At 50.3% G+C, this 25,857-nt stretch overlaps 1 protein-coding gene across 1 annotated transcript; it reads left to right on the top strand.

Moving 5' to 3' along the window:
• The first annotated feature begins 16,510 nt into the window (after positions 1–16,510).
• Positions 16,511–18,878, top strand: MFSD5 (major facilitator superfamily domain containing 5). Its single transcript, XM_039255036.1, has 2 exons — positions 16,511–16,675; positions 17,275–18,878. Exon 2 carries the CDS (start codon positions 17,293–17,295, stop codon positions 18,643–18,645), a length of 1,353 nt encoding a protein of 450 aa, XP_039110967.1. The 5' UTR covers positions 16,511–16,675; positions 17,275–17,292; the 3' UTR covers positions 18,646–18,878.
• Positions 18,879–25,857: the final 6,979 nt, after the last annotated feature.

Below are 25,857 nucleotides of genomic sequence, written 5' to 3'. Positions count from 1 at the left end.
CTTTCTCTCTGGCACTTTTCCTCTTCCTGCCATTTAGGGGGACTGGTTGAGTTCTCTGGCCAGGCTGTGTGGTTCAGTGTGGCCAGTCTCTGCTACCTTCCCAAGGGAGGCGATGGGAGCTGTATCCTCACCATCCCAGGGGTGGAGTGATGGGGCAGGGGTAGACAGAGCAAACGCCACTGTCTTTACCCTTGGCTCAGCCTCCACCTGCAGGTCAAAGTAGTCTGTACTTCCCCTAGCCTATGGGGTTGGAGGGTGGGGGTGCTGAGGCCCCCAGGCTGGAAGACCTCGTCATCTCGCCCTGCCTTGAGTAAGCTCAGGACTTAGGGTGCCTGGGTCCCTAGCTGCCAAAGTTGTCCCCACCTTTGGGCTTGGATCTGGAGGGGAGAGACCAGCGAGCAAGGCAGGAGGAACCCTAGCTGGGAGTGGGAGGAGCCTTGGGCTGGGTGTGAGAGAGAAAGCCCAAGCAGAGGGTGTGTGTGTCTGCCTTAACCAGCGCCTGCTTGCCTGGTCGATGCGCCACGAATGTTGTTGACTCTGGGTGTGTGTGTGTGTGTGTGTGTGTGTGTGTGTGTGTGTGCATGCGTGCGCATGCCCAGAGTCAGTGTCAGTGTCTGATGGGGACACTCTCTGACTTCAACATGATCCCCAAAGACAGTTAGTCCTAGAGTGGGAAACCAGGGGTTTGTCTCCATTCCACTGAAGACAGAGTGAGAGAAAAGAAGGGGTCTGAAGTCCACGCTCTGTGCATGGGCCCCAGACACTCCCACTGGGATGAGGGTGGGAGTGAGAAAGGAGAGAAGAGGAACTGGACCGGGCTGGAGAGATGCACCCAAAGGACCTTTCCCCAGCAACAATCCCAGGGTGGCCAGCACTGGGGACATGGACTCCTGATCACGTCATCACTTTTTCCTTACAGAAACTACTCTGCTCTGTCCTCACCGCCACCCTGGGGGCCAGGTGTCCTCCCTCCAGGAAAGGCCACTTTTGGTTAGCCAGAGTCAGGTGATAGAGAGGGGGAAAGAAGGGGCATGCTGTGGCTATCTCTGGAGAACAGGAGGCGTCAATGGATGTGCAGACAAGGCCCTCTCTTTCACACCAGGGGTGGAAAGAGCTGGGAATAGGTACTCCAGGGTCCCGTCCCCAGGTGGCCTGGCTGCTGTTGACTTTGCTTGGTTACCCTGGGAGCAGCTCCCAGCAGTGTGGGAGGGGCAAGTGTCAGGGAGTTGGACCCAGGCATCCAGGCTGGGGTGGGATAGCACCCGCCTGTGTGGCAGGGTTCCTGCCAGGAGGCTGCAGAGTTAACCCCTCTGGCCCTGCTGCTGGTGGCTGGCGGAAGGAGGGCGGGCCCAACTGCGGTCTGTGAATGTGGCCCTAATTCCCCCTCCCCGTCCCAGCACATCTGTACTTGGTTTACAGTGAATGAGTCTCCTGTCCTCATGACCGGGCGAGGGCACCACTCCCTCCCTGGCCCTTGGCTGGGCATCCTGACACAGAACCAGACACCCCCACCCCCACCCCGTGATGCTCTCCTGCTGGGTATCTCCTCTCTCAACTTCTCCCCCTCTCCTTAAGGGGGCTCAGGGGTTGGTCCCCAGGCCAAGAGCTAGAGCTCTGAGACTGTGCAGCTGGGGTGGCAGATGGGGACCAAACACTTGTGGTGGGCTGGAAAGAGTCAGCAGATCTAGAATTCCCTCCGTCTCTGCCCTTCTCTTTGTTTTGGTTTGTCTGTCTGTCCGCCTCTGTCTTTGTCTCTGGTGGGTGTTTGTCCATCCATCCGCCTTTGGTAACTGTGGCTCCTCCCTTCTGGTGGCCTGCTCAGTCCCCAGCCAAGGACTGCAGCCAGGGGGCGATGCCCAGGAAGACCCGCCCAGCGCTGGCCCCTCCCCTCGGGATTGCCGCGCCTCTGCCCCCGCCCCTCCCGGGGACCCAATAACTGGGGTCTGTTTGGAAGACAAACCAAACACCCGGGCCGACTGGGGATCAGGGAGGTGGAACATTGTGAGGGGGTCAGGTTCTTCTCTCCGTCTTGCAGTGGAACCGGTGTTCTGTCCAGGGATTCCAGGAGGAGGCTTGGAACGAGGTCCTTCTATTCTGGAAGCTGGTGGAGAGCACTCCCCTCACTTCTTCCCTTCTGTCGTCCCTATTTCTAGCCTTTACTCTGCGCACCCCGGGAAACTTGGAGAAATCAATTCTTGGGGGCCCTAGGACCGGCTCCCTTCGACTCCCTCATCACAAAGACCAAAAGGAGAGACTGTGAGGACAGAACATCTGACCCACCTGCCCTGACTGTGCTATGTTGCCCCCCTCCCCCGCCATTGTCACCCTCACCCCCTCCCACCAGTAGGAGGACATTGAGTAGGTGATTATGCCGTGCCCACTCTGGTGCTGGGGAGAATGCCCTATGCCAGGCTCAGAGGTGGCTGGCAGATGTCTGTGGGAGGTAGGGGAGCTGTGTTACAGCCCCCAAGGACATCATTAAGGCACGAAAGTGCCATCGGAGCTTGGAGCCCAGGGCACCCAGGGACAGTGTGATGAAAACATGTTTTGTACCACACGTGTCTTCTCTTTTCCCTTCCTCCCCTCCTCCCCCTAGGCCTCCTCTGTGCCAAGGCTGGTGCCAGCCCTGCCCCAGGTGCTTGCTCAGTTCCACTCCTTTGAGCAGGCCTATTTTCATAGTTTTTCAAGTTTATTTATTTATCTTAAGAGACAGAGACAACATGAGTGGGGGAGGGCCGGGGGGGAGGGGGTGAGAAAGAGAGAGAGAGAGAGAGAGAGAGAGAATCCCAAGCAGGCTCTGCACTGTTGCAGAGCCTAATGTGGGGCTCGAACTCAGGAATTGTGAGATCGTGAACTGAGCCAAAACCGAGTCAGACACTTAACCAAATGAGCCACCTGTTGTCCCCATGACCAGGCCTATTCTGCCACTTGCAAAGTTTGTTGGCTTTCCTGGTGAATGGATTTGTGTGTGGAAGGCCCTTACCAGCCTCCAAGCCACCTAGATCCCCACATAGAATAAGGTCTTGATTTTGAAACATAGGATTTAGAGACTAGTCTAAACAGTCCTAGGGGTTTCTTCCCTGAACATCCACTATTCATTAACTCAACAAATATTTTTTAAGTATCCACGGTGTGCCAAGCAAGTACTAGATCCTGGGAATACCCAGGTATGGTTCCTGCCTCTGCAGGCTCATAAACTGGGGGAGGAGTCTGATGTTAACCAAATAATCCACAAAACTGCAAGTGATCGCTAGTGTGCAGAGGCATAAAGTATACAATGAGAATGGATAAGAGGAGGGTTTTTCCTCCAGCCAAGGAGATCAGGAAAGGCTTCTGAGGAGAGCGAAGAGAAAGGAGGGCAACAAAAGAACATGTGCAAAGGCCCTGTGGAATCATGGCCCTGCTTCCCAGCCACCCTGCTCCCCTCAGAAAGAAGAGGGCCCCTCCCCCCCACCATGTCTGTTCCCCTCCTGGATTTTTATATGGTACAAGGGAGAGATGATAAGTACCTCCTAGTGGCCAAAGCGGGACCCCGGGACACCTGGTGACCCCACCCTGGAATGATTCCACCCATTCCTTCGTTTCTTCCTCCTCCTCCGGAAAGGGAAACAGAGGCACAGATAGGGAAGAGGAAACCACAGGCTTAGGCCTCAGATTATACACAGAAAACAAGGCCCCACGTTGTTGGCAAGTCCCCCAGAGTGCGGGATTCCTATGTTTGCCTAGCTGGAGCCTCACCAGACAGAAAAGCCTTCTAAGAGCTGTCCTGCCGTGCACCTTTCCCCTCCCCGATCCAGCCCTGACCTGTCCCAGTCCCTGGAACTAGGAGCATGTCTGCCTCCATGGTTGCCTGGAGTATGTGTGAGGTGAGAGCTCCAGGTGTCTGGCCGTCATCACCCGGGTGGGTGTAACAATTAGTACAGAACCTCAGTCCGGGGGTTAGAGGGTTATCTCTCCTCAGTCCACTGTGGGGCTTCCACTTCCTCTAGCCCAGATACCTAGGTGCCAAGGTTCTGTCTTTCTTTCTTTAATGTTTTATGTATTTCTGAGAGAGAGTGAGAGAGACAGCATGAGCAAGGGAGGGTGAGAGAGAGAGGGAGACACAGAATCTGAAACAGGCTCCAGGCTCTGAGCTGGCTGTCAGCACAGAGCCCAACGTGGGGCTCAAACCCACGGAACCATGAGATCATGACCTGAGCTGAAGTCAGACGCTTAACCGACTGAGCCACCCTGGTGCCCCAAGGTTCTTCCTTTCTGAGGAAAAGGAATTGAAGGCCCTTTGGAGGAAAGAGCAGGCTTCTTTGTGGCTGTGCCGCCTCTGGGGCTGGCAAAGAGATCATGGGACCAGCGGAGTTAAGTTCCAGCCCTGCTCCGACCCACTTTCCTCCCTGTGTCCACATCCCCTGGAGCAAGGGTGTTGGGTGGGGCCAGCCTGGCACCCCCGCACCCACACCTGGGACTTCCCCTGGATGGAAACTCCCAGAACCCTGGTGTCCTACCTCATCTGCCAACTCTCACCAACTGCCTGGGATCCGTTCAGCTTCAGTTGGATCTCACAATCTGCCAGCTCTCTACCAGACTACAGCTCCGCCTTAGCCTCGGGGGCCTCCCCCAAAGATGTTGTCCCACTCTCTGGGGCCGTCTTTGATGTCTGGCTGCCCCTTCTAGCAGACTCCTTTGAAGACAAGATGTGGGGCTGGGGCCAGAGGGTTGGGAAGCTACTCTTTGTTGAGCACTTACTGTGTTCCAGGCATTGTGCTAGGCATGTACCTCACTCAATCCACAAAGCAGTCCAGAGAGGTAGCAGTTATCACCCCAGTTCACAGGAGAGGGAGCTGAGAACCAGAGTGGTTAAGCAACTTGCCCAAATCACACAGCTAGGAAGTGGCAAAGCTAAGATGGCAAGCCAGGTCTTGGTAGTCCCAAGTGCTCCTCGCCACAGCCCGTTCCCTCCTCTTCTGCAACTTCCACTCTTTCCGTGGAATGAGAGACTTGGGAAATTCAATTCAGTCTAGTTCAGCAGACGTTTATTATCAGCCTCATGCCAGGCACTGATAGATGCCAAAAATACAAGGAAGGTGGCCGTCCTTGAGAGCTCGTTGGAAAAGACAGGTATATGGACTAGGAAGTACCTAACTTTGGCATAGTGATCTGAGCAAGGTGGCATGGACCAGAGGGAAAAAAGTGGTACTTTATTTTCTCATTCTATACAGAATATATAAATATAGTACGAACAGTGTATGAATAAGCTGGAATAAAGTGAATACCTATTTAACTGCCATCCAAGTTAAGAAGTGGTATTTCCTGGGGTGCCTGGGTGGCTCAGTCGGTTAAGCGTCCGACTTTGGCTCAGGTCATGATCTCATGGCTCATGGGTTCGAGCCCCGTGTCGGGTTCTGTGCTGACAGCTCAGAGCCTGGAGCCTGTTTCAGATCCTGTGTCTCCCTCTCTCTCTGACCCTCCCCTGCTCATGCTGTCTCTCTCTCAGAAATAAATAAAACATTAAAAAATTAAAAAAAAAAAAAGAAGTGGTATTTCCTGCACTCCAGAAGCTCCCATGTGTTCTTCCCATAATTCCCTCCCTCCCCTAAGAAATAACCCCCATCCTGACTTTTGCGATAACTATTTCCTTGTTTTTCTTTGTAGTTTTAGACCTATGTATGCACCCTTAAGTAACATTGCTTAATCTTGCCTGCCTTTGTAAAATAAATTTCGCTTTTATTTTATTTTATTTTTTTCAGAGAGAGAGAAGGCAGGGGAGAGGGGCAGAGGCAGAGAGAGAGTCTTAAGCAGGCTCCACGCTCAGTTCAGAGCCCAGTGCAGGGCTCCATCCCACAACCCTGGGATCATGACCTGAGCTGAAATCAACAGTCGCACGCTTGACTGAGCCACCCAGGCACCCCTAATCTTGCCTGTTTTTGAGGTTTATGTAAATAGAATGATACTGTGTTACTCTTTTGTGTCTTCTTTTGTTCAGCTTCCTGTTTGTGAGAGACACATCCAAATTTTTGCATATTAACTGCCCTTTTATTGTTGCATGGTATGCAGTTGCATGAATATATCGCAACTTATGATTTATGTTTTTATTCTACAGTTGGTAGATTTTTGAGTTGTTTTCAGTATGCCTACCATAAACCATGCTGCTAAGAACATTCTTGTACATGTTTCCCAGTACATATTTGCAGGAGTTCTTCCAGGCTGTAAAACTAAGAGTCGTGGTGTGTCTGGCTGGCTCAGTCAGGAGGGCATGGGACTCTTGATCTCAAGGTTGTGAGTTCGAGCCCTGCGTTGGTCATAGAGTTTACTTTAAAAAGGGATGGGGCACTTGAGTGGCTCAGTTGGTTAAGCGTCCACCTCTTGGTTTAGGTTCAAGTCATGATCTCACATTTCGTGAGTCTGAGCCCCATATACGCCTCTGCACTGACAATGTGGACCCTGCTTGGGATTCTCTCTCTTCCTCTCTTCCTCTTTCTCTGCCCCTGCCCTGCGCTCTCTCTCTCTCTCTCTCAAAATAAATAAACTAAAAATTAAAAAAAAAAAAGGGAGGCGCCTCAGTGTCTCACTTGGTTAAAGTGTCTGATTCTTCATCTCTGATCAGGGTTTTTTTTATACATATATAATTTTTTTAATGTTTATTTATTTTTGAGAGAGAGAGAGTATGAGTGGGGAAGGGTCAGAGAGAGAGGGAGACACAGAATCTGAAACAGGCTCCAGGCTCTGAGCTGTCAGCATAGAGCCCCACTCAGGGCTTGAACCTATGAACCATGAGATCATGACCTGAGCCAAAGTCTGACACTTAACCAACTGAGCCACGCAGGTGCCCCTCAGCTCAGATCTTGATCTCAGCTCAGGGCTTGATCTCGGTCATGAGTTCAAAGCCCCATATTGGGGTCCACATGGGGCACGGAGCCTACTTAATACAAAAAACGGGCACCTGGGTGGCTCAGTCGGTTGAGTGTCCGACTTCAGCTCAGGTCATGATCTCACAGTCTGTGAAGTTGAGCTCTGCGTTGGGCTCTGTGCTGACAGCTCAGAGCTGGAGCCTGCTTCTGATTCTCTGCCTTCCTCTCTCTCTCTCTGCCCCTCCCCCACTCATGCACGTGAGCATGCTCTCTCTCTCTCTCTCCCAAAAATAAAAAAATAAAACCCTAACAGGCAAAGTGTATGTATAGGCAACCTCAATTTATCAAACAAGGCCTGACTGTTTTCCAAAGTGGTTACTCCAATTATGCAGGAAGAACATTCTAAACAGGGGCAGATATAGGACGAAGAAGATCCATACGCTTTGTTGCCTAAAACCCTCAGCAGTTTTCCTTTTTACTGGAATAAGATCCAAGTCCTCACTGTGGTTGCCAGGGCACGCTGAGGCCGCTGCCCTGCTCTCTACCTGTGCTGTTATGACTCTCCCCCTCACCCCCAGTCCCGTGGTCATGTGTTGCTGCCTAACCCTGCCTTTGGCCCCCAGTATTTTTCCACCAGGTATCTCCACAGCCCTCTCCCTCCTTTCCTTTGGGTCTTTGTTAAATTATCCCTTCTCAGTGACACTTTCCTGACCACTGAATTTTAAATTGCAACCTCCCACATACCTTATCCCCTCCTCAGCTTTTCTTGTCTCCACAGCCTGGCCACCTGCGTTCCATTCAGCCTCAGGCAGCTCTCCCCTGGTCTGCTAGGACTTGACATTGTATCTTCCCCCAAGCCTTAAGCGCCATCATACCTGACTGTTTGGGGGCTGACTAGCTGCCCCTGCCGATGGCCGATGGATGCACCTCTCTTGGAGCCCCTTTTGATCAGATCAACCTGGGTTTCTCACAGCCATTCTCTCTCTCTTTTTTTTTTTTAATGTTTTATTTATTTCTGAGGGAGAGAAAGACAGCATGAGCAGGGGAGGGTCAGAGAGAGAGGGAAACACAGAATCTGAAGCAGGCTCCAGAGTCTGAACTAGCTGTCAGCACAGAGCCTGACGCGGGGCTCGAACCCACGAACTGCAAGATCATGACCTGAGCCGAAGTCGGACGCTTAACCGACTGAGCCACCCAGGCGCCCTCTCACAGCCATTCTCACGCTCTGAAAGAAGCCAATGTATTTGTTTATTTACCTGTTTGATTTTTGGTTCCCACCCTGCCTGGGGCCCTCACTTTTATGGGAGCTCTCTATAAAAGAGGCAACTTAGCTGTCTTATTCACCACCTGATACATGATAAGTCCTCAAATAATAATTGTCCAGGCTGGTGGTCAGTCTCCCAGGGACAGCTGAGCACCCGTACACCCACACCTGGGAATTGCCCTGGGTGGAAATCCCCAGAACATAGGCATCCTCCTCCCTCCACCGCCAGCTCCCGCCAACTCCCTGGCTCAGTGTCTCAGACAGCTTCTTCTGCTGGGCTGGCCACCGCTGCTGCTGCTTCCCTAAGTCCCCTCTGGGGACTGTCTGGGAGCTCCAGGTAGTTTTCCTGGCCATCAGGGTGCAAGTGTGATGGGCAGGGATCCTTAAACAGGTAGGTGTCAGGTGCCTGGAGCTCAAGAACATTTTGACTGAATAAAAGGGAAGACTTCAGAGATGAGAGGACCTCACCAGGTAGAGAAGAGAAAAGGGCACTCTGAGCAGAGCAGAAGGAATGGTGGGAACAAAGGGCTGGAGGCATGAAAGCGTGTGTCGCATTTGAAGAACGTGTTCTGGGGGCGCCTGGGTGGCTTAGTCGGTTAAGCGTCCGACTTTCGCTTAGGTCATGATCTCGCGGTTCGTGGGTTCGAGCCCCGCGTCGGGCTCTGTGCTGACTGCCAGCTCAGAGCCTGGAGCCTGTTTCAGAGTCTGTGACTCCCTCTCTCTCTCACCCTCCCCTGCTCACACTGTCTCTCTCTCTCTCCTAGAAATAAATAAAACATTAAAAAGAAATTAAAAAAAAAAAGAAGAACGTGTTCTGGTCTGGTGCAGCTGGAGGGTTTGGGGTGGAAGGGAGAGAGCATCGCTGGGCTGCCCTGGAAGCAGAGAGCCGGCTGGGGAGGGCTGAGCTCCCAGCAGGATCAGCAAAGGCTCAGCAGTGTCTTAGGTTTAATCCGGCCCCCACCCCTGCCTCTTGTCAGTCCGCCCCTCCTACTTCACCCCTTCCCTTCCCTTCACCCACCCCCCAGCCTGGCCGCTCCTGCAGCTGAATGGACTTCTCTCTTGGCCTGCGCTTGGGGCCTCGCAACAAGAAGGCCACCCACCAACAGCCCCCCACACCCTCCGGGCACGCCGCACCGGCCGCCACCCCCTGTCTGGCCTGTCCCCCCTCCGCCTGTTTTGGCCCCTGCCCTAGCTGCCCTCCTCCCACCTGCTCCTGCACTGCCTACCCCTCTCATGCAGCTACTTGCTCCTCCTGCCCCAGTCTCCCTGGCCCCCCCTGTACCTGCTCCTGCCCCCCCTGCCCTGCCTGTCCTCCCCTGACTTGTCCCCACAGCTCCTGTATCCAGTGCGCTGCTCCGCATGTGCCCTGCTGCCACCCCTCGCCTTGCCCCCCCTACCCTTGCTCCAGAGGCCCAGCTGCCTGTCCCAGCTCCTGCCTGGGCTGCGGCGACAGCTGTGGCTGTGGCCCAGGGGCTCCTCCAAGCTCCACGGGCCGCTGCAGTCGCTGCTTCAGGGGACAACGCACCTCTCAGAGGCACTGTCTCATAATCTAGGGGGGCTGTTGCCCCGCTGAGGGGTTGTCAGTTTCCTGGAGCACTTCTGTGAGCTGCTTCCTCTGGGGGGAGGCAGAAGCTCTGGAGCGAGGAGAGGCACCGGCTCAACCCCTCACTCACCCAGGCAGGGGTAGGCAGAAAGCTGCTCAGAGCCCCAGCCATCCCCCATAGTCCCTGAGAGCGAGACAACTGCGTCGCTGTTCATTTCTGGGCATGCTCCCGCTGGTTCCAGAACCTCCTCTTCTGCAGCTTCTGAAATAAATGGAAAGCAAGCTTCCCAGAGCCTCCCTCCTGGCCACTGCAGGTGAGGAAGTTGGCCATGTTCTTCCTGTAGTCAGCCTCTGCTGGACATCCTTCCTGGCTCATCTTCTCTGCAGTTCTCATGGATAAGGTACATTCCTCCTAGTCTAGAGGCAGCAGGGGACCCTTTGTCCAGGGGCTGCCTCTTGCCCCTTGGGCCTCCACCCATATCCCTGACTAACCCAAGAGTCTGTGGACCCCTTATCTCTCACCTTGAGTCAAGCAAAGAAGGTCAGTGGCTCTTGGACCGGAGGAGAAGGCTGAGCAGAGGGTTCTCGGCTCTTCCCTCCCCTTGGATATCATGACATCCTTCATGGGCCTTTGCTTCCAGGAAGCTGGCGTTCTCCGCCTGGATGTCTTGTCGTTCAAATCTCTGAGTGCTCGTGCAGTGTCATGACCTCAATCTTCCAGCAATAATCCCCTCTGTTACATCCATGCTCATCTGGCATGGGGCTAAGGGAAGCTGGGAAGCCTGGACTCCGGCTCCCAGTGATCCCATCCACACAGCTAAGTCAAAACACCCTGTCCTTGGGGGTGGGGCCTGAGTTGGGAGAAGCCACCAAGAGGAAGCTGGAAGTAGGAGCCCCAGATATCTGCTCAGGACTGGATCCTAAGCTAAAAGCCCCTAAGCATCCCTCCACCCTCATGTGTAACAATGTTCTCTTTCTCGGCCTCCTTCTCTGGGACCCTTTTGATATTTCCTTTCTATCTCTGTTTATCTTTCTGTGTACCCTTCCTTCTGTATTTCTATGTCACTCTCTCCATTTCTGTTTCCTTCTTTCTGTCACTGGGACATTCTGCTTGCCCTTCACTTTGTCTCTATATCAGCTGTCCCCATTTTCTATCCTTTTATTTCTCCCTCCTTCTATTTCCCCATCTAATGTAAAGTCTATTTAACATATATGTCTTTTTCTTTCCCCCTTCCCTGTCTCAGTTTGTGTCTTCATCACTATTTTCTTCCTCAGTCTTTCCATCTACCTTATCTCTCTCTTTTTTTTTAATTTTTTAAAAATTTATTTCTGAGAGAGAGAGAGAGAGAGAGAGAGAGATTGTGAACAGGGGAGGGTCAGAGAGAGAGGGAGACACAGAATCTGAAGCAAGCTCCAGGCTCTGAGCTGGCAGTCAGCACAGAGCCCGACGCGGGGCTCGAACCCACAAACCGCAAGATCATGACCTGAGCAGAAGTCAGACGTTTAACCCACTGAGCCACCCAGGCGCCCCATCTCCCTATTTTTCTAAGCAAGCTCTATGCCCAACATGGGGCTTAAACTCAGGACCCAGAGATCAAGAGTCACATGCTCCACTGACAGAGTCAGTCAGGCTCCCCTCTCTCTGATTTTCTGTCCTGTTCTGCTCCTGGCGCATTTCATTCTCAATGTCTTCCATTTCTATTTCCCTTTCTGTTCTTGTCTCCCTTCCTATCTTCCGGGTCTAGCTGTCTTTTCATTTCCTATCTCTTTCTGCCTCCCCATATCCAGTTTTCTCTCTCTTTCCTTGAGTCCTGCAGGTGCCTCCACACCATGCCTGTGTTGTGCCCATCTCATTGCTGCATGAGGTCCAGGACACTGAGCCCTCCGATGTCTATCTGTCCCACACACACCCCATGCCCTGGAGTGAGCAAGGGCTGGACACAGCTACCAGAATTGTCCTTCCTTTCCCCATCCACTACCCAGACCATCCATCTCTACTCAGCTCTGAGCTCAAACTTTTAAAAAATGATGCCTCTTCCAATATCTTGTTCTGAAAATTGGCAATTAAAAAGAAAAAGAATTGGGACGCCTGCCTCAGTTGGTGGAGATGTGACTCTTGATCTTGGGGTGGTAGGCTCAAGCGCCATGTTGGGTATAGAGATTACATAAAAATAAAATCTTTGGGAAAAAAGAATTAGGCATTTATACTGCCTGTCCTGTATAAACTATATTTCAGAGTACCAAATGGCTCTTACAGAAGATTTCCAGCTAATGTGGAAGGAATATGGAGTTAGAAAAATGATTGTGCAGCCCTGAATCAAGTAATTGATCAAGAATCATGAATGGATGAAACCAAAGATGATGGTTGATGGGGAACTTTACAATAGGGGAGTCAAGCCGTGACCACCTGCCCCCACCGAGGAATCTTACCGTCACTAAAAGGGGCACACACTCCCCACTGTGCACCTCCTGGTGTGAAGAAATCTGAAGCACACAGCACCACCCATGAAAGACTTACCAAAGAAAGGAACAAACAAACACACAAAACTGAACATGATTCTAATCAAACCTCTAGAACTAACCTCCATTTAACGGGAAATAGCAGGGATGGAGGAACAATGTAGATGACACGAGGAAGGAAGAAGACACATCCAGAGCGTGGGAACTTCTCAAGAAAATATGGCTCAATTTCTTCAACCAGTCACGTCTGGGGGGAAAAAATTGAGAGGGGACATAAAAGGACAACTATTGGGGCGCCTGGGTGGCTTAGTCGGTTAAGCGTCCGACTTTCGCTTAGGTCATGATCTCGCGGTTCGTGGGTTCGAGCCCCGCGTCGGGCTCTGTGCTGACTGCCAGCTCAGAGCCTGGAGCCTATTTCAGAGCCTGTATCTCCCTCTCTCTCTGACCCCCCCCCCCTGCTCATGCTGTCTCTCTCTCTCTCTTCCCTAGAAATAAATAAAAATATTAAAAAAAAAAAAAAAAGGACAACTATTATATGGGGCATGTGGACCTTGTTTGGTTCCTGATTTGGACACCCCAATTGTAAAAAGACAGTTTCAGACAGTTGGAGCCTTTTATTTATGGACTGGAGAATGCCAAGGAACTAGTATTGATTTCACTACACATAAAATGGCTTTGGGGTTATGTAAGAAAAGGACCTTATTTCCTAGGGATGCATGTTGAAGTATGGAGTGGAGCGACATGCTTATAAATATTTTGGCAAATAAAAAAGGACAGAATGAAAGGAGTAGAAGGAACAAAGTGACAGAATTATATTATCGAATTAACTATGTAGAGTTAATATACATAATAGTCCATAGTTAACTATGGACTATGCTCCCTACCTGTGTGTATGTTTAAACATTTTCATAATAAAAGTTTTAAATGTTGCTTCCCTGGTAAGTACAGTTTCTCGATATTCCCAGAGCACCCTCCCACCTTCCCTGAAAACTGGGACTTCCCCTGTGACTCCCCAATACACAGACCTCAGTTCTCCTTGCCGTCCACTAGAAGCATCTCCTAGAAATATGTTGTGCTCACAGGCTGCCTTTTATCCCCTCCAGTCCTCTGCTGGCACATTTCCATGTTTAGGACCTTTCCCGGGTGTGCTTCACAGTTCTGAGGGGACAGGGAAGCCTTAAGACTAAACATATTTTGGGGGCGCTTGGGTGGCTCAGTTGGGTAAGCATTCAGCTCTTGGCTTCACCTCAGGTCATGATCTCACAGTTTGTGAGTTCGAGCCTCGCATCGGGCTCTGTGTTGACAGCACAGAGCCTGCTTGGGATTCTCTCTCCCTTGCTCTCTGCCCTTTCCCTGCTCGCTTGCTTTCTCTCTCTCTCAAAGTAAATTTTAAAAACTTAAATTTTTTCAATATTTATTTATTATTTTTGAGAGAGAGACAGAGAGAGACAAACAGAGCAAGCAGGGGAAGTGTAGAGAGAGAGGGAGACACAGAACCTGAAGCAGGCTCTAGGCTCCGAGCTGTCAGCACAGGGCCCAATATGGGGCTTGAACCCTCAACAGTGAGATCATGACCTGAGCCAAAGTCAGATGCTCAACTGATTGAACCACCCAGGTGCCCCAAATTTTAAAAACTTTCAGAAAAAAAAAAAAGACTAAGTTTATTTTGGGGATGCCTGGGTGGCTGAGTCGGTTAATCATCAGCCTCCTGATTTTGGCTCAGGTCATGATCTCACGGTTCATGGGTTCAAGTCTAACATTGGGATCCCTGCTTGTGATTTTCTCTCTCTCTGTCCCTCCCTCCCCCAAAATAAATAAATAGACTTCAAAAAAAAAAAAAGACTAAACATATTTTGGGGCACCTGGGTGGCTCAGTCAGTTGAGCGACTGACTTCATTCAGCTCAGGTCATGATCTCACAGTCCATGGGTTCAAGCCCTGCGTTGGGCTCTGTGCTGACAGCTCAGAGCCTGGAGCCTGCTTTGGATTCTGTCTCCCTCTCTCTGTGCCCCTCCTCTCCTCATACTCTGTCTCTCTTTCTCTCTCTCTCTAAAAATAAATTAAAAACATAAAAAAAAGACTAAACATATTTTTAATAGGTCCCACAGTAAACAAAAATAATCCAAAATAATGTAATCTTGCCATAAGTCTCTCTCTGCCACATGCTTCTGGGGCAAAATGCAATTCAGCAACGGGACAAAACTGGCCTCCCTCATGGAAAACAGAAGGCCAGGAAAGCAAAGGCATCCTGTCCCATCCTGCCTTCATTCAGGATGACCCCTACCCACAAAAGAAATGGGTGACATGAGTCCAAGGAGCTTCTGCCCAAGATTGAGATGGAGAGCATTTGGGTTGCCTGTGCCCTCACTCACTGAATGACCTTGGAGAAATCATGGTTTTTGAGCCTTTGCATTTCTGGATGAACGTATGGGAGCCATGACCCCTTTCTACTCTGTAGGAGTCTGCCAGTTAGGAATAAAGGCACTCTGGAACTTGTAGGATATAAATCTTAGCTGTTTACCTTATCATAAGAAAGTATTTCTCAAGATAGGATCCCAGACTCTCCCACCCTCTATCCTCCAAGCTTTAGTATAAAGGAAACCAACACTTGCTAATCACCTATGCAAGCGAGTGAACTTATTTAATCTTCTCAGAAACCATGAATGCAGAATTGGAAAGATATGGGTCCCAGTTCTAACACTATCTCTTACCACATGACTCTGGGCATATTATTTAGCCTTGCCAACTCTCAAGAATAATAATAGTACCTACTTTATGGGTTGTTTGTAACAGTTAAATAATTCATCTGTAGCAGACGGCCCAGGGACTCTTAAAACAGAGATTAGGTACGTTGATAACTGATGAGTGTTACCAGCTAATATGGGCCATCAGTTTTTAGAGTAATTTATCTAGATTAACTTATTCATTTATTCATCAAATATTTATTGAATGCTTTTTACTTACCAATAGCTGTTTTTTAACTTTTTAAAAACATTTTTAATATTTATTTTTAAGAGAGAGACAGAGTTCAAGAGAAGGCAGAAAGAGAGGGAGACAAAGAATCCGAAACAGGTTCCAGGCTCTTGGCTGTGAGCACAGAGCACAACCTGGGGATCAAACCCATGAACCATGAGATCATGAACTGAGCCAAAGTTGGATGCTTAACCAACTGAGCCACCCAGGCGCCACACTTTACTTCTTTTTTATAGTAATCTCGACACTCAATGTGGGGCTCAAACTCATGACTTCATGCTTTTCCAGATGAGCCAGCCAGGTGCCTCCCCAATAACTCTTTTAAGTACTGGGAATACAAGTGAACAAATACGTAAAAATCTGCAAGGAGAAGAGATAGTAAATAAGTAAAACATATAGCGTGCTAGAGGGTGTGAAGTATGGGGAAAATGCAGCAAAGGTGAATAGAGGCTGGAAGGCTAGCAGGTGGATTACTGTGGTGGAGGTGGTGGTGTTGCTATTTTAAGCAGAATGGCTCAGGGAGACTTCTCTGATAAGGTTTCAACACAGAACTGGAGGGGCTGAGGGAGGGAACCATGTGGGTATTTGGCCGAAGAACCAAACCCTTGCAGGGCACAGCATGCAAAGGCCCGGGAGGTAGCCAGTATAGATGGAGTAGAAAGAGTCTAAAAGGAGAATTGTAGATGAAATCAGAGAAGTAGCAGAGGAACAGAGGATAGAGGATTTTGTAGGTCATTTTAAAGATTTTGGTTTTTACAATTAGTGAGATGGGCGCCCACTGGAAATAACAGTAAGGCTGGAGACGGGTTAAATAACCTTTCCAAAATAACACAGCTTAGGTAAGTGGCAAAAGGTGGGGGCATTCAGCAACAAGGCTGAACTTGAGCCTTTTTAATTTGGGCACTGCTCTCCTGTGACTGCAGACAAAGGAATTGGACACTGAGAAGTAATGTGGTTTGCCCGAGGCCACGCAGTAGTAAGTGACACGGGTGTCACTTACTTAGCGGGTCTGCAAGCCCGAGCCCAAGTCCTTTACACCACATTGCCTCCCTCAGGTGTCCGGGCCATACTGACGTCGGGCCTGGAAGTCACTACAGTGAGAGAAGAGGGAAACCGAGGAGCCGGCTCGGCTTAGGGCAGCGATATTTCTTAGGAAGCTCCAGCCGGGGAGTCTGCGGGACTGCGGGCATTCTCCATGTTATGGAGGGAGAGAAAAAAATGGATCTTTATTACAGGGCGGCCCCGCAGGCACTCGGGAGTCCAAGAAGTGGATGTCACGGGAAAACAGCAGAGGGATCAGGAGCTAGAATAGCAACCGCTACTGCCTCTCCTCTCTACAGCGGGCGGCGGGAGTTGGGCTCCTAGCAGGAGCTGGGGGCGGGGCAGGGGCGGGGCTTGAGCGCCGCGCCCCATCACGTGATGGGGCCATCATGGCGGCGGCCAGAGGCCTACTCGGCTCCCGGAAGCAGACTGTGAGAGGCGGGCACGCTGCTGGAACCCGAACCGGAGCCGGAGCCGGAGGTAGAGAGGGTAGGGCGGCCGGGCGGCCTGGAGCCGGACGTGTCCGGGGCGTCCCCGTAGACCGGGGCAGCAGGTGAGACGGGGTCGGGGCGAGGCGCGAGTGGGTGTGGCGGCGGTGGGGCGCTGGGCGGGGGCCGGGGGGCGCAGGGGGTTGCCTAAGACCTGGAGGAGGGGGAACCCGAGAGGCACGCGCGTGACCCTGAAGCAACTCCGGAGGCCCGCGAGGGCGGGCGGGATGCCCTGGACACATGGAAAGATTTTGAGGGCTAAAACGGGCTCTCCAGAGGGAATGGGAGGTAATAGAAAGAAGTATGTAGAAGCTGTTGTGGAAGAAAAGGGCAGCATCCCTTTAACTTGTGGGGCCGGGATTATTGTATTGAAGGGACTCCCTCTTTGCTATGCCAGGCAAGGGTGGGGCGAATGCTCATCCTTGTCCCCTCTCTTCTTACCCTTCCCTGCCCCACAGTGTCCTAGGAGACCGCTCTGGCGGGCCACTCCTCCCACCCACCCAACTGGTCCCTCCGGTCTGAGCTCTAGGGGAGTGGAGTTGAGGGGTGGGGAAATACAGTTGGCAGGGGGGGTTGGGTGGAGCTGCCTTCTGCTTAGACACCCAGCCCCTTGACAGTGCTACCTGGGCAATGGATGTGACTCTAACCACCCCCCCCCCTCTAGGTCGTCCGGGGGCCCGCCATGCTGGTGACTGCCTACCTTGCTTTTGTGGTCCTCCTGGCCTCCTGTCTAGGGTTGGAGCTGTCAAGATGCCAGGCTAAGCCCCCTGGAAGGGCCTGCAGCAACCCCTCCTTCCTTCGGTTTCAACTGGACTTCTATCAGGTCTACTTCCTGGCCCTGGCAGCTGACTGGCTCCAGGCTCCCTACCTCTATAAACTCTATCAGCATTACCACTTCCTGGAGGGTCAAATTGCCATCCTCTATGTCTGTGGCCTTGCCTCCACAGTCCTTTTTGGACTGGTGGCCTCCTCTCTTGTGGATTGGCTGGGTCGCAAGAAGTCTTGTGTCCTCTTCTCCCTCACTTACTCTCTATGCTGCTTAACCAAACTCTCTTGGGACTACTTTGTGCTGCTCATGGGCCGAGCACTTGGCGGGCTGTCCACGGCCCTGCTCTTCTCTGCCTTTGAGGCCTGGTACATCCATGAACACGTGGAGCGCCATGACTTCCCTGCTGAGTGGATCCCAGCTACCTTTGCCCGAGCTGACTTCTGGAACTATGTGCTGGCTGTGGTGGCAGGTGTGGCAGCTGAGGCCGTGGCCTGCTGGATGGGGCTGGGGCCTGTAGCGCCCTTCGTGGCTGCCATCCCTCTTTTGGCTCTGGCTGGGGCCCTGGCTCTTCACAACTGGGGAGAGAACTATGATCGGCAGCGTGCCTTTTCAAGGACTTGTGCTGGCGGCCTACGCTGCCTCCTGTCGGACCGCCGTGTGCTGCTGCTAGGCACCATCCAAGCCCTGTTTGAGAGTGTCATCTTTATCTTTGTCTTCCTCTGGACACCTGTGCTGGACCCACATGGGGCCCCACTAGGCATTGTCTTCTCCAGTTTCATGGCAGCCAGCCTGCTTGGCTCTTCCCTGTACCGCATCGCTACCTCCAAGAGGTACCACCTTCAGCCCATGCACCTACTCTCCCTGGCTGTCCTCATCGTCGTCTTCTCCCTTTTCATGTTGACTTTCTCCACCAGCCCAGGCCAGGAGAATCCAGTGGAGTCCTTCATAGCCTTCCTACTTATCGAACTGGCCTGTGGGCTGTACTTTCCCAGCATGAGCTTCCTGCGGAGAAAGGTGATCCCTGAGACAGAGCAAGCTGGCGTACTCAACTGGTTCCGGGTGCCCCTGCATTTACTGGCCTGCCTGGGGCTCCTCGTCCTCCATGACAGCGATCACAAAACGGGCACCCGGAACATGTTCAGCATCTGCTCCGCCGTCATGGTGATGGCTCTGCTAGCGGTGGTGGGGCTCTTCACCGTGGTTAGGCACAATGCCGAGCTGCGAGTGCCCTCACCCACCGGAGAGCCCTGTGCCCCTGAGCTCTAGCCCTGTTCAGGACAAGGGGGCTGGGAAGGACTCTGGAATCCCACCTCTCTAGATGTGTACAGATCTCTCTGTGACGGACTTTGCAACTGTCTGGGCCCTCAGCCTGTCCTGGGGCCCCTCCCACCAGTGCTCTGAGTCGGAGAGCCCATGGGAGTGATGGCCTGGAAAGAAGCTGCCAAAAGTTGCCTCTGTGTTATTCCCTTTCCATTTAAAAATAAACACTTTTAATTGACCATTGATTTGATTCACTCATCTTCCCCTGTACCCACATCAGTAGTTTCTGGTGAGTGGGCAGCTGGACAGTTTGAGGATTGAGGTGGGGTTACCAGCAGAAGGTATTTGTATTTCTAGCCTCTAAGACTGTCTCCAGTTCAAACGGAGAGCTGTAGCATTGCCTCGTAGCAGAAATGGGTGGAAAATGCCCGAGACCTCTAGATCTTCTATATCTTGTTACCCTGGAGCCAGGTACCCTTTCTAGTTGCCCCGCAAGACCCTTGCTCCACATTCAGGGTGAGACCATCTCCGGAGGATGTGGGGTAAATGCCCACACCACTGAACAGAGATTCCAGAGGTTTGAGTTGCTTCTGTGACCACCCCCTTGGGAAAATCTGGGACCTTCCTGCAGAAACAACTTGGAGCTCAACACATGTACGCTGCCTGGCAGAATGTACCGTTTGTCAGTACCACCTGGGCCCCCCAGGTCCTATATCCTGTATCCTTGCATGAAACCTAGGGGAAGGGCTGCCATGGGGAGAGAACAGGGAATGGCTGAGGGACTGGGACATCTTGTCTGTACCTGACTCTTCCCCACCCAGCCTGAGTGAGGGTGAGGAAACCATGGGGCAGGAAACAGTACCAGTGGGAACACCAGTTCTTTGGGCCCCTCCCTGCCTCAACTGATTGTATCTGCCTTTCCTCCTCCCACCAGAACCCAGGCTTCTCAGAGGAAGCAGAGGCAGCTTTTAAAAAGGTAGGGATGGGGCGCCTGGGTGGCTTAGTCGGTTAAGCGTCCGACTTTCACTTAGGTCATGATCTCGCGATTCGTGGGTTTGGGCCCCGCGTCGGGCTCTGTGCTGACTGCCAGCTCAGGGCCTGGAGCCTGTTTCGGTCTGTGACTCCCTCTCTCTCTGACCTTCCCCTGCTCACGCTCTCTCTCTCTCTCCTAGAAATAAATAAAACAAAACAAAACAAAACAAAAGGTAGGGATGAAGGGAGGGTAGGCTCAGGTTATGTCCTGGAATGTGCTTGAGCTGGGCACAGGGACGCACCCGTCTTGGAAAGGGATTGACGCTATTTCCCTGGGTCCCAGACTACTTTCCAGACAGGAGGATGCAAGATGTACTAAGCCCTGCAAGTTCCAACCCGTGCAGAGTGATAACATCAGCTGGTGCTGTAGGAATGCAGCATAGATGGGCTTCTGCAGGGTGAGGCTGAGGGGGAGGAATGGATGGTGGTCTCAGGTCCCTATTCAGTAAAGAAGAAGAAAAAAAGTGCCCGCACCCAGACTGCAGGGAATAGAGGTTAGGTACAGAAAAACAGATTACCTCCCCCCCCAACCCCCCCCCCCCGCCGCGTCTGGAAGCTAAGACAGTCTCTTGCAAAACTCCACTTCCTCTTTCTGCCCTGTTGAGCTGGGCCTAGATATATTTTATAGGTATTTGTAGACTTTCTGTCTCTTTCCACCATAGTATGGTCTCCTTGAGAACAGAAGCTAGTTGTGTCTTATTTGCCTTTGTGTCCTCCATATATACACACAGTGGGTGCTTTTCTCGTGCCAATGCTTAGTATGTATTTGGAGAGGAAACAGGCTAGCCCAACCTGGTTTTTTAAGAGCTGCCCGTTCAGGACGTCTATGAGCCTAGAATCCAGAGCCTGGTCAATGACTTGTTGTTTTGGATGACAGCAGTTGTTTTACTGATGGAAGCATGAGGAGGTCCCACATTCCTAAGTGATCGGGAAATAGGAAGAGGAGACCGACTAATGAGGTTCCTAGTTTTGTCCCTGTTGAGCTTTCTCCAAAGGTGCTGGTAAAAACTTTTTGTACGCAAGAGGGAAGTCCCCTCGAAGAGCATGTAGCAAGCAAATAGCAAAACCAAAGCCAAACTGCTTCTTGCTGCCTGCCCAGGGCCCCCTCTATGCCATGGACTGACTGTGTCCCCTGCCTTTCCCCCTCTAGCCTTGCCGCCTCATCCCAAGCCCTATCCTGGGAGAAGGGCAAACAACCAGGAGTGTTTAGCCTTGGCCTTCTGGTCCACTTTTTGAGGGATTGGTTCACCAAGTGCTCCCTGCCTGCAAAACACTCCTTATGATGCTCTGCATAGGGAACGCATTAAGAGGATGGAGCCAGAGCCCGACTGCCTGGGTTCAAAGGTGTGCCTTAGTTTTCTAATCTGTAAAATAGGAATGATAGTATCATCTTTACCCCCATAGGGCTCTTTTAAGGATTAAAAGCATTATTGTATTTAAGTGCATGGAATGGCACTTGGCCCACAGTATAAGCACTACAGAAGTGTTTGCTTATATATTTTATTTTAAAACTCTTTCAGCCCAGCTGGGCCTAACCAGATTTGGGTGTGAGAATGAATGGATAGGGCTGTAATGGGGTATAGAACTTTCCAATGCATCCCAGTGGCTGGGTGATTCCCAGAAGTGTTTATCCTTGGTCCCGGCCCAGATGGAAGCATCAAGCTATTTGAGAGGCCTTCTATTCTGGGGTATGTGAGCAGCTGAGTAGGGTGTCAGTATGTTCCACTTGAACTCATTTCCTCTTCCTCAAGTGGGAAGGTCAGCTTGGTGTCAGACTCCATACACACCACTATCTTTCACTAAGAGGCTCCTGATTTTCTGACTTCCCATCCAGCTGGACACATGATTATTTGATTTGGAACTTTTAAGTGATCCTGAGGAGAGCAGAAACATCCCAAGGAACCAGGAGCCAGTGGATAAGAAGGCAGGAGGGTTGGATCATGAGGACAGCACTGGGTTTGGAAACCTGAAGGACTCTCTCTTCCTGGAAATTCAGTCCCTGCTCAGGGAGAGGGGGAGCTTTTCCCAGCTGATGGCCATGGCCCTTTGGCTAGGTCTGCGTTCCACTAACCCCAACCCTGTGGTTCTCTCTGTCCCTTTTATTATTTTTTGCCACCACTTCCTCACAGAACCACAGAATAGAATATAAAACAAAAATTTGTCATGCTTGGGATTAGATCTAATGTCATAAAAATACTTCACATTTACTTTAAGGTTTTTTACTATAAATTATATGAACTCATTATAAGATCATTAAATATAAATACAGAAATCTATCTATCTATCTATCTATCTATCGAGAGACCCCCTTAATCTCACTCTTCATACCACTGTTTGAAGTCTAATCCGCAGACTTAATATTAGTTGGGGTTTGTTATTTTTTATTTTTTCATAAATGGGGGGTAGGGCCCAATCTTTTCTTCAACAAAGTTTCATTACTTATTTTGAGAGAGAGAGAGTCGAGGAGGGGCAGAGAGAGAGAAACCCAAGCAGGCTCTGCACTGTCAGTGCTGAGCCCAACATGGGACTCAAACTCATAAACCGTGAGATCCAACCTGAGCCAAAACCAAGATTTGGATGCTTAACTGAGTGTTTTGTTTTTTTAAAGTAAGCTCTGTGCCCAACATGGGGCTCAAACTCATGATCTTGAGGTCGAGAGTCCCATGCTCTACCGACTGAGCCAGCCAGGTGCCCCAGTTGGTTTTTGTTTTGTTTTGTTTTATTTTGTTAATAAAAATTGAATCAAAGTGTTGAATCATGCTGTTCTGCAACTTTTTTTTTTTTTTTTACATAACAGTAATCTCGTTTTTCACTCTTTAAAACCATTGAAATCCTCAGGAAGACTAACAGTCATTCATATATCTCCGACATCTTTATATATGGCAGTACATATAAAACATGCTTTTTAATGGCTGTGTAGCATTGTTAGGGCCATTGGACCATTTCAAGCCTATTCTATTTGAAGCTGACAGAACCCCTGGGAAATATAGTGAGGCTTGATGTTTCTATCCCCACTTCACAGATTAATAATACAATGAACTGGGACTAGAATCCAGTTTCCCTGTCCAGATTCAGAGTTCTTTCCACTATCCCGTGTTTTCTCTTTATAAGCTGGGCATTCAATTGAGGGATTGAAATTTATGACTCAGGTTCAGAATGGTCAGCACTTACCAATCTCTTAATACTTCAGGAATTTCCTACTTCTTGTAAGGAGGAGATGAGGAATAAAAAGGGGCACCCGGGTGGCATAGTCTGTTAAACATCCAACTCTTGATTTCCTCTCAGGTCATTATGTCATGGTCCGTGAGACTGAGCCTCAAGTCAAGCTCTGCACTGACACTGTGGAGCCTGCTTGGGATTCTCTCTCTCTCTCTCTCTCTCTCTCTCTCTCTCTCCCCCTCCTCTGCTCACAAGTGCCACACACACACACACACACACACACACACACACACAGTCTCTCTCTCTTTAAAAAGAAACATTTAAAAAAAAAAAGAAGGGGCGCCTGGTGGCTCAGTCAGCTGAGCATCCCACTCTTGATTTTGGCTCAGGTCATGATCCCAAAGTCATGGGATCCAGCCTCACATCAGGCTCTGAGTTGAACATGGAATGTGCTTAAGATTCTCTTTCTCCTTCTGCTCCTCTGCTTGGGAAGGGGTATGAGCTCTCTCTGTCTCAAAAAAAGAAAAAGAAAAAAAAGATTAATAAAAAGAAGAGGAGGGGCGCCTGAGTGGCTCAGTGGGTTAAGCTTCCGACTTCAGCTCAGGTCATGATCTCATGGTTTGTGAGTTCAAGCCCCACACTGGGCTCTGCACCGACAGTGCAGGGAGCCTGCCTGGGATTCTCTTTCTCTCCCTCTCTCTCTGTCCCTCCCCCCCCAAATAAACTTTAAAAAACTTATATAAAAAAAGAAGAGAAATAAAAAGGAAAAATTATCTGCCCTTAAGGAGTTATTTTTTTAATTTTTTTAATGTTTTATTTATTTCTGAAAGAGAGAAAGACAGTGTGAGCAGGGGAGGGTCAGAGAGAGAGGGAGATACAGAATCTGAAACAGGATCCAGGCTCTGAGCTGGCTGTCAGCACAGAGCCCAGCGGGGGTCTCGAACCCATGAACCGTGAGATCATGACCTGAGCCGAAGTCAGATGCTTAACCTAAGCCACCCAGGCACCCCTCTTAAGGAGTTTAGAATCAAGTAGATGTAATAAATATATGAAAATAGTTCTAGAACACTTGCTTCACAACATGTAAATAAATGAGTACTGATTGCTGAGACGAAAGCAAGAGGAAATGAGCAGTATGAGAGCTGATGTATTCATTGATCATTTACGAACACCTCTGTTGGGTCCTTTACCCTACACGAGATATGTATGTAATGGCTGTAACATACACTTAGCACCTACATTAATATTATCATTCCAACGGTGAGATTCTTTGGAGATGTTCTTGTTCTTTGTTTTTAAAAATAGTCTTCTCTGCTAGATTCTCAGCTCCTAAAAGAGGTTGAAGATGATAGGGGCACCTCGCTGGCTCACTCAGGAGAGCATGCCACTCTTGGGGCACCTGGGTGGCTCAGTCGGTTAGGCGTCCAACTTCACTCAGGTCATGATCTCACTGCTCATGAATTCGAGCGCCGTGTTGGCTCTGTGCTGGCAGCTCCGAGCCTGGAGCCTGCTTTAGATTCTGTCTCCCTCTCTCTCTGCCCCTCCCCTCCTCGCACTCTGTTGTCTCTCTCTCTCTCAAATATAAAAATTAAAACATAAAAAAAAAAGGTTTTAAAAAGAAGAGTATGCCACTCTTGATCTCAATGTCCTGAGTTCAAGCCCTGCATTAGGTGTAGAGAGTATTTACATAAATAAAACTTAGGAAGAAAGAAAAAAAGGGGCGCCTGGGGGGCTCAGGTCATAATCTTGCAGGTCCCAAGTTCGAGCCCCACGAGGGCTCTGCGCTGACAGCTCAGAGCCTGGAGCCTGTGTCAGATTCTGTGTCTCCCTTGCTCTCTGCCTCTCCCCACCCCCTCAAAAATAAAATTTATTATTATTTTTAAAAAATTATTTCTTTTTTTTTTAAATGTTTTATTTATTTCTAGGAGACAGAGAGAGAGACAGCGTGAGCAGGGGAGGGTCAGAGAGAGAGGGAGTCACAGACCGAAACAGGCTCCAGGCTCTGAGCTGGCTGTCAGCACAGAGCCCGACGCGGGGCTCGAACCCACGAACCGCGAGATCATGACCTAAGCGAAAGTCGGACGCTTAACCGACTAAGCCACCCAGGCGCCCCTAAAAAATTATTTCTGATAGAGAGAGCGTGAGCAGGGGAGGGTCAGAGAGAGGGTGACACAGAATCTGACACAGGCTCCAGGCTCTGAGCTGTCAGCACAGAGCCTGTCGCGGGGCTCGAACCCACGAGGCGTGAGATCATGACCTGAGCCGAAGCCTGTCGCTCAACCGACTGAGCCACCCAGGCGCCCCAAAAATAAAATTTAAAAAACATTTTAAAAAACCATTCATCTTAAAAAAAAAAAAAGAAAGTAGGAAGGGAGGGGGAAAAGAAGAAAGAAAAAGGAGATAAAGATGAGTTATCTAATAGAATTCATCAGGAAAAAGCTAACTGGAAGACCAGAATTTTGAACTGAATTCTTTGGTGGAGGAAGGAAAGAGAAACAGGAGGAATCGATTGAATCTGCACGTTTGGGGAAGTAGTACTTACAAACGTTAAGTCATTAAAGACTGTGAAATATCCCAGTGAATGAGTTTTCCTAGTTCTTCTCTTAACCCTCTCCTCTACCCTCTCTAACCCCATCAAGAAGTATTAGGTCCTCTGTCTTCTTCACACAATCTAGTTGATGCAGATTATGTAAAGAGCAAGGTTGGAAGGCCGAGATCGAGAGAGAGCGAGCGAGTGAGCGCGAGCGAGCGCACTGGAAGTCATGGTACGCCTGTCAGTGCCTTCAGAAAATTTTATTTTTAAAGAATTCCAGGAAAGGCTACGCCCTATTTTCCCAGTAACCCAAACCGCGTGAGTTTCCAAGTAAGTTCTTTTTGTTGTCTACCCTATTTCTATTCTCCTGAAATTTAAACTTTCTGAGCTCTGAAGATAAAGCGGAGGAGGCAGAGGCCTGGCTCTGCCGATAGCGACTAACCGAAGGGTAGCCGAGAATCTCGGCCTCGGCCACAAGTGGGGAAACCCGCGCC

Source organism: Hyaena hyaena, unplaced genomic scaffold (genome assembly GCF_003009895.1).
Source record: "Hyaena hyaena isolate Hyena2069 unplaced genomic scaffold, ASM300989v1 scaffold_510, whole genome shotgun sequence".
In the NCBI taxonomy this organism is placed as follows: Eukaryota; Metazoa; Chordata; class Mammalia; order Carnivora; family Hyaenidae; genus Hyaena; species Hyaena hyaena.
The sequence above is the reverse complement of the archived record's forward strand: the minus strand, read 5'-3'. Positions and strand labels throughout refer to the sequence as shown.